Source organism: Protomyctophum parallelum (assembly GCF_964188405.1).
Source record: "Protomyctophum parallelum genome assembly, chromosome: 3".
Lineage (NCBI taxonomy): Eukaryota > Metazoa > Chordata > Actinopteri > Myctophiformes > Myctophidae > Protomyctophum > Protomyctophum parallelum.
In genome coordinates, this window is record NC_139698.1 from 45,315,806 (window position 1) to 45,324,669 (window position 8,864).

At 40.5% G+C, this 8,864-nt stretch overlaps 1 protein-coding gene across 1 annotated transcript in view; it reads right to left on the reverse strand.

Annotated features, from left to right (window-relative positions):
• Positions 1-3,672, reverse strand: part of nek10 (NIMA-related kinase 10) — a gene marked incomplete at its 5' end in the record, with an annotated part of 10,629 nt that extends 6,957 nt beyond the window's left edge. Inside the window, 8 exons of the mRNA XM_083760336.1 lie at positions 34-98; positions 196-267; positions 634-695; positions 996-1,135; positions 2,162-2,386; positions 2,714-2,800; positions 3,286-3,365; positions 3,607-3,672. Coding sequence (XP_083616462.1) covers positions 34-98; positions 196-267; positions 634-695; positions 996-1,135; positions 2,162-2,386; positions 2,714-2,800; positions 3,286-3,365; positions 3,607-3,672 — 797 coding nt within the window. The remainder of the gene's footprint in view (positions 1-33; positions 99-195; positions 268-633; positions 696-995; positions 1,136-2,161; positions 2,387-2,713; positions 2,801-3,285; positions 3,366-3,606) is intronic.
• Positions 3,673-8,864: the final 5,192 nt, after the last annotated feature.

Here is an 8,864-nt window from a genome sequence, read left to right on the forward strand (position 1 = left end):
TAACTCTGAGAGCCAGTAAATTTATAATGGCACCTTTTAAACAGATGTCTGTTTCTTTCCACACTGAAGAGAAATCGAAGGGTCCGGAATGCATAGCACTGGTACCAGAAAAGAACAAATATCTCCATTTTTGGTTCTATAGATAAATTATTATATGGAAAATAATACATATGCAGTACACTTTAGTGACTTTACCTGTAAAGATGTTGCTTTTGCTCCTTGGCTATAGGGTAGAATCAATTTTGCAACTATATGGATTCCATTCTCCTGTAAAACATGTTGATTCATCAGAGAAAAGTCATCGCAAATGTCATGTATGAAATGTTGATTCATCAGAGAACGGTCATCACAAATGTCATGTATAAATCATTCACGTCACATCACATCTTTTTATTTCTTTTTAGATTTCTTGGGGGGCTTTAATGCCTTTATCAATAGGACAGTAGACTGACAGGAAATGGGGAGAGTGATGGGGAGTGACATGCAGCAAAGGTCGTCGGGATCGGGATTCGAACCCGTGACACGCTGTCAGGCTGGCATTGCAGCCAAGGTGCCCGGCCCACCATGCCGACGGCCTGGGCCACATCACATCTATCCTCCAGTCTGTGTGTCGCTGTGGAGAGGATTCCTCACCTGCACCACGTGGTGAGCAGCAGTGTCATCCAGTACAAGCTCAGTCAGAGCTGTGCAGCATGCTGTATTTTCAGAATTCATATGTTATTCTTTTCAACCAATGTGTGCAAAATGTAACCGTATAGTAGTCTAATACCCTTCACTATACTTTACTGGCCAACACGATCTTTGGAATGCAATAGGACCTCAAATGATGGTTGATTACCTGCCATATTGGCTGGTTAAGCCACATCAACCAGCTGCTGACTTTTGGGTGGTAACGCAGTAGAACACTGCAGAACCTTTAGCATAACGTTTGTCAAGACCATTTAGTTTTATGTACAATACTTATAATATATATAATAAGTATAGTAATAGTGTACCTGACTTCATGGCCATGGTGTTGTCCAGGTTCTCCTGAGGACTGAGCTCATCTCTGATGTGCTCTTTCTGGATGCGACCTGCTGCATTGGCACTAGCAAGGGTCTCAATGGAGGAGCGGTCGCTGACATACTGCCTGTCACTGGAACAGTTCACAGAGAACTTCCATGTAGATAAAGTGTCACATGACAATGACATAACAATTATATTTCCTGATGCCAGTATATTTGGTTGCACACCACATTGTGCACTGAAAATAACAGATCCATCTCAGAGCTCTTGTGTGTTGGATATAGGTTAAGTTTGGTGGATGACACCAGCGTCCAGACTAAATATAAATCAAGCTTCGGGATACTGTCTGGGAAAACCTTTAGATGTAGCTAGCAACTTGGAATAATTAATTATCCCAAGGCCGAAGGCAAGGGTTGAGATTATTTTTTCGCCCCTGTCTGACTTTCTGGGGATAATCTACTAAACCGCTAGACCGATCAGTGCCAAATTGCATCCTGTACATCCTGCCAATAGGCCAAAGAAGTACCCCCATGCATTTGTCTTCACATATACATTTTGTATAGAAAGTGTTAAAATTATGTTTTTATGTGGCCACACCCACCAGTTCATTAAGTATACCTGGTTTTCAGGTGGGTGGTGATCCAACTGAACTGAAAACGCACCCAAAGCTGTTGTTGTCTGATAAAGGGGAAGGTGTTAGGGGAGGGGATGATATTGCAATGTCACTATATCTGGTGTATTTAGATTGGGCCTTTTGACTCAAAGGCTTTCAGCTTTCAGGAAGAAACCAAAAGTACACAGGGAAGACAATATTTCAATGTTCTAACCACACCTGGGGGTCTATTAGCGTAATGTTAATTCCATAGCATTAGCCTGGCCTAGCCAGCGTGCTTTCTGGTCTAGAGGAGTGGGCGAGCTTGGAGCAACCGCTGGAGAATATTGGTTCACTGATCAGATTTCGCAACTTTATTTATTCCGTGGGCTATAAACATTTTTAGGGTCCCTGTGACGACATGTAGAGGTCAATACATCATCACCAGACATCATCATACTGTACATAGCGCCTTTTTAAGGAAGTTATGTGTTTATATCTATACGTGTTTGTCTGTCAGGGGCTAATCTCACAAACTGTCATTATTAAATATACAGTATCAACCTGTTGAGCAGTCGTAGCAGCTGCTGCACACCTCCCCATGTCCGTATCTCTGTCCTGGTGTCTGGTTCCTCAGACAGTTGGACCAGGACCCAGGCCACACTCCACAGCAGCTTCAGGTGCTGTCCATGTAGCAGGCTCAGTAGCACTGGAACGCCCTCCAACTCCCTCACCTGCTCTCGGACCTGACTCACCGGAGACAGGAGTCTCAACAGCTCTGCACTTACTCTGGGAACAACATCATATTCATGTAACAGTGATGTGGTGGTTTAAGCCTAATGGTGAGACTCTAGAGACTCTGGCGACCAAGATGTCATAAGTTTGGTCAAAGCAACAGCAAGCTGGTGTGTCTTTTAGGCAGGACAAAGAACCATCAGTAAAATAATGTAAACTAAATGCCTGTAGAGGTATAAATAGACATTAATGTGTTTGCTTGATCATGTTGTTGAGGTATGATAAAAGAGAGAGGAATCTTATGGATATGGTAACAACAAGTCATATAAATATACATTCATTGTATTTCTCTGGAATGTCAATGTACAATTGGTTACTGACCTTTTTGATAACAAGTCATATTCTTGTAGTATTACAAGCAGGTTTTCCACTATTGGCAGCTCTCCAATCCTCTCCTTGTATTGTGAGCTATAAGAAACACATGGTTTGCCATTGATCAATGCATACATGCAACTGATACACAACCAAATTAGTACAGGGGCCAATAATGATATTTTCACAAATTGGTATACCACCTACATTTTTGGTATCTTTGTGTTCCAGTGTTCCTACATGTCTCTAGTTTATATTTTGGTATGATAACCCTTCCAATTCAGTAGCTTAATGCCAGTTATCACTCTTTAAACAAACCTACCCCCATATGAAACTGTGATGTTTGTATATCCTTTATATGACTTCTAGACAATACATTTTGTTAACTAGTGGTCTTATAAAGATTTGATCCTAAGGTAATATTCTCAGTAGAATCCATTTCTGCTCAAGACTTCTTTGTAATGTGCGTATCTAATTAGATAATTTGCATATTTGAACATATTAGTGGAAATAATTGCACGATCAATCAAATTCAGGTTGAACATGTTCAACTTTAATTTAGCATAGGCTATACAGTATACCTTTCAGCCAGTGTGGTGAGTGCCAGGAGAGCTCCCAGCAAAACACTGCTATCTTTTGTTGATAGGAGCTTCACCAGTGTCTTTGACAAGAAAGAAAAAACATGGTGTTTTTCACTGGCGTAAACAGTACAACAACAACAATAATAATAATAATAATAATAAAAAAAGAAAAAGAAAGTTGTAGGCCAATGTTTTGGTTTCATCAAGGAATATGGAAAACATTGGCCGCTGAATCCATGGTAAGAATCCATGGTAAGAGTACAACTTTGCAGTGCAAGGTTGAGGAAAAAATAAAGTTTATTGAAAGTTCTTGTTACTAACCCTATGAGCGCCACTCTCAATGACCCAGGCCCGTTGCTCTTCCATTGTAGACAGCTTCTGAAACATGCCTGTCAAATAATTTGTAAACCAAATAGTGATTAGTTGGTATTATGGTAATAATAATAATAATATGGTGTTCAGTGCTTTACTGTCTGTCGGTTATTATGGAGGTTTACTTACAGGTCATTGTGTCCAGCTTCTGCATGGCAAATGGCTGTTCCCCATATTCTAGATAGGTAGCAGTCACAGAATCCATGTACTAAACATATATAGAGGGGTGTAAAGCTAATTGAGAGTGGCAGATATAGGTCTAATAGAGAAAATGCAGCCTGTAAGCCTATACATTACACACATCTTAAATAAACATTTACCTTGGCAAGTAAATTGACTCCTTGCACCTCATGGAAATGTATCTGAAATGGGAAGATACCATGAATTTAGTATCTGACACCACTGCCATATCAAGCACAAGTAGTCATTACGTCATACGCTGGCACGTAGATGCTATGCATCAAACGGCGACATACGCATCGAAGCACTGAACGAAAACTATTACTTGCGCGCTCTGCTTGCGCAAGTAATTACATTAGAATACTACAAGGGAATGGAAATTCTTCATATATTTTTGAGGGGCGCCCTCCTATATTCAGCTATTAGTGTAGAATTCCGTCCTACACAAACATTAAATTCCCATTGACAATGAATGGAGAATTTTAAGTCATAGTGTCTGAGCAAATCGGCTTAGTGACTAATTTTGTTCTACGCAAACATTAAATTCCCATTGACAATGAATGGAGAATTTTATGTCAGTGTCTGAGCAAATAAATAGGTGTGTCTATATTACATAATGATGATGTATGATGATAAGAGCGCCCCTCACTTCACACAGATGTGATTTTGAAATATACATTAACCTGATAAAGGGGATCTCTGATCAACAATCGCAGGCAGATCAGCACTCTAATGACATGCTCTGGTGGTGCATGGTAAATCCATTCACTGGAGAGGAAGGAAATTAGAGTCTATAACATGGTAATGAAAAGCATGAGCAGTATAATTAAGCTTAATGTATAATCCTTAGCATCACATTGCTTTGTTAGCTTGAAAATCAGTTATTGTATGCAAGTGACAACCATCGTGTAATGGAATTTGGCTGTGGCAGTCCCTTTATATGAGTATTAGATGTTTGTTGCTGTACATAAGATTAACCTATACCAGTGATTCTCAACCTTTTGAATTTCAAGGACCCACGAAGTTTGATATGCATTTGACCCCCATCTGAAAATCTTTTGTGCCAGGGTCACCCATACAAGATTTGGGGTGTTTTTTCAACGTTCCAGTTTTCCACATTTTCAAATAGTCAATGTACTGTTCTATTGTATACGTATAGGGGTACAGGCCACAGGGGTGCGTTTAAACAGATTTTGCTGCCATATTAACACATTTTGCTGGGGACCACCTGGAACCCCCTCAATGACCCCTGGGGTTCCCCATATCCCACTTTGAGAACCACATGGCTGAAATGCTGATAGTTATCCAAAATAACAACCTACCTGCACAGTCTGTTCTTGATCAATGAGGTGAGGAGGCCAGTAAAGAGTTTGTGCAGTGGGTGGCTGCTGAAATGTCTTTGGTTTCTGTATGCTGTACTGTAAGTGTGAAATAGTTATAAATATCTCTGGCAAGAGACTGACTTGTATAGTGTAGGATTCTTGTTGAAAGTTCATAGGAAACGCATACCTGAATTTGTCAAGTTCAGAAACTTCGCTGCCCGTGTTACTCTCAGTCTTACTCGTGCTGACATCATGGTGATGATGTGAACCGTGAGATTTGACTCCACTACCGCGAGGCTTGTGATGTGCTGCCAGCTGGGATGTAAGGAGAGAATAATAACAAACACAGAGTTGATGAAATAAGAGCTGTTTTGTAGCTTTGTGGGTTTCACCAGAAACACTTATTTGACTATACCTTGCTGTGGTTCACTTCATGTCTGGGGGCAGGTTTTGCAAGCAAAGACAGAAGTCTCCTGAGATCATGTGAGGCCCTGTAAAATGTGCTTGTTAAAGGTTTTATGTAATTTCAGGTAAAGTAACGGCATAATAGAGATCTAATGAGACATTGGGGTTATAGCCTATTCAAAATAATAATTCATGTTTGTAGCTATAGAACCTACTTGTTTTCAGTTCCTTTGGGTTTTAGGGACTTTTCTCCTCTCACTTTTCTAACCTGGCTGGACATTTTCAAAAGTCCCCTTTGCTTCCATGGGTGGCCTGTAAAGGTGTACACAATGGTATACAAATACATGATCATGATCATAACATATCTAGAGTAGACCTACAAATCCCAATGAAACAGGAACCTGGGGGTTAACTTATGCTATGTTATGTTTAGTTTTATAGGCCTATATCATGCGCCTATTTAAATGATCGAGTTGGGCTGTTTTTACAGGTGAGCTGCAGTTGAAAAGGTGAACGAAGACATGATGACAAGCAAGTCTTACCCTTAATTCCTTCAGCACAGCAACTAGAATAATCCAATCGTTGTTATTTCATTGAGTGTTATATCGTGGATCTCCTTGATCAAATTAAGTAAATAGTTTATTCTTGATACAGCAGACATCTTGGCGTCAACAAACAATTTAAGTCGCTTTATTTTCAACCAATTCAATCAAGCAGTAGCCTGTGAGCTCTGGTTGCTATGGATACAACTGACGCTTTTTGCATTCTGTCACCAGACCAGATCATTGACATTGATCATTGACCGACGTCTAGGGCTAGGCCTTTTCCATCTCCAAACACACTGTTAATCAATCAATATTAAGTTAATTAAGTTAAAAAAAAACAAAAAAAAACCGATGGCTGCCAAATCATGATGCATTATAGAGTAATCAAATGCATATGGCATGTGAACAATATTGTATCCCTACAATTACTATTTCTTTACCACAAACTAATGATGTGGTGTGGTAGGCTATGTAGAAAAAACGCGTCGCCCGTTTAACACAAACCACGCTCCGCTTTAAAACATTCTTTCTCATGAACGACTTTGGTGTAATAAATTGCTGTCGCGATAACTCGCCCAGACTGAAAGAATGTACGGACTGTCGCGAGACGCCGTTGTTCTTCCTCGAGTGATTCACGAATAGATGTGCGCTTGTTTCGGGGCGTGCGTTCGGTTTCCATCGGCGACCTTACGTACATTTTACTGCGTAGACAAAGCAAGTAGCAAGAGAAGGGGAATGTCGGGTTGTGAATGATCGGTTTTTGAGGCGGCAGGGAACGTCAACATTATGGGTGAGAGACTGCTCGGCTACTGTCACTAGATGTTGATAAAACCTTGCTGTTAAGTAGTAGTAATGCTAAATGTTTTTTTGCACCAGAATGCTGGCTTAGGGAGTTTGGCGTTGCATATTATTTAGCTACTACAGTTGTCCGAGCAACCAACGCCCAGTCGTCCCCCACCACTTAGATGTGTTGCTAGCTAGCTAAATGTTAGCATAGCTGCTAACCTAACGGGAGTGTCATTTCCTGTCTTTAGCTAGCTTTTTGTTACACATTCTGTGTCCGTGGTACTTGCTGTTACACGCTTAAGTTACGCCGAAGCTGCTGTTATGTGTTCCAAATGTGTTCGCGGCTGAAGTTAACTTAATTTAGTATGTTGGATTAAACGGCCAAACATTATTGGTAACTTGGCTCAGCTTGGAGGCTAACGACATTCGCTAACGTAGCTACACCATGGTAGCTAAACGCAACGTTAGCGAGTGCAGTTTCAAGTTTCTTTTAGGTGAGACCGTGTGAATGAGATATACACCAGGATTAAAAACTATCTGACTGGATCAGTGAGTGCAAAACGTCGGTTCAATGGCTAGAAGTTTAGATCAGGAATTTTCCTTTTATCTGTGTGTCCATCACTCTGCGTGCGTGATTGTGCGTGTGTGAGTTGTGCGTTAAAATGAGAGTGCCCTATGATTTGGAAAGGATCAGGGGGTTAGATCTTTCCATTGAATCTGTATTGTGCTCGTACCTGGGACAGTTTTGTCCATGTTTTGACTTTAAGTCACTGCCCCCTGATTGATCTCCACTGAGCACACTCAACCTGTCTTTCAAGAAAATGGTATGCTGTTGTGTTGAGGAACTATTCATTATCATTATTAAACAGACATCCTCCACCTCTGTTTCAGTCTTAAACCTGTCACCACTTCCTCAGATGTGCTTTCAGGCCTAACCTCACTGAAACCAATGGTGTCATTCGCAAACTATATTCAGAACGTCCTCGCATAACATTCTTCTGCTTTGTTAACCCATTTAGACCTGAGGCCGATTCCCCAAATGTCTTCTATCCTATCTAACAGTTTTCTGAAAACGTGGTGTTCTCAAACGACCACCCAAAATTATATTTATTTGGCACCCATCTCAAAATAATTTCTTCTAGGGACCCCCAGAAGCAAAGATTTAAGCTAAAAATGCTTGCTTTATATGCACACATTTTCAAGGTTTTTCAAAAGTAGCAGCTTTACAAGCTAGTCACTTGGTGCACCACTATGAGCTTGTAGTTTGTTTTTGAAAAATGTCGCCTCGTGTGTGTGTGTGTGTGTGTGTGTGTAATGTATGTGTAAATATATAGCTAAAATGACACAGATGCTTTTGAGTAGGTGGTGTTCACCAAACTGATGCTGTAAAAAAGAAAAAAAGCATCACATCCTGTTGGCTAGACACCACCGTGTTCTGCGGTAGCAGCATTAAAACACATGGGCTGCTGTGGGTGAGAGATAGGTCAACGCAAGAGGCACAAATCCTCTCCTAGCCTCCGGCTAAGCAAACTCTAATGGTAAATGGGCCTTGCTTGATGGTGCCCGGCATTGACATTAAAAGACCTAGTGGACTGGAACATTGCATCACGCTAGCCAACTATCTGCACTTTTATCCTGGCCAAAGCGCACACCATTTCACTTATTGACTTGATGGCTTGTGAAACTGATTCCAAAAACATGTCTTTGTCTTTGTGTTCTCTCCTGTTTGTATTATGACCCTGGAAATGCTGCCCTTTCTGCACAATCAAATTTCCAAACAGCAGTGAGTATTGGATTATTACTATTGTATTGTCTTTCCCTACATTCCTTTATTTGTTTTAATGGCAGGACTACAGTACATAGAAAATGATCTGCATTCCAGTATAAGTAATAATAATAATAGCATTATTGTAGTAATGTTAAATGGGATGATGATAAAGTTTGTTTTTCTTGCTACGTTTCAGCAACA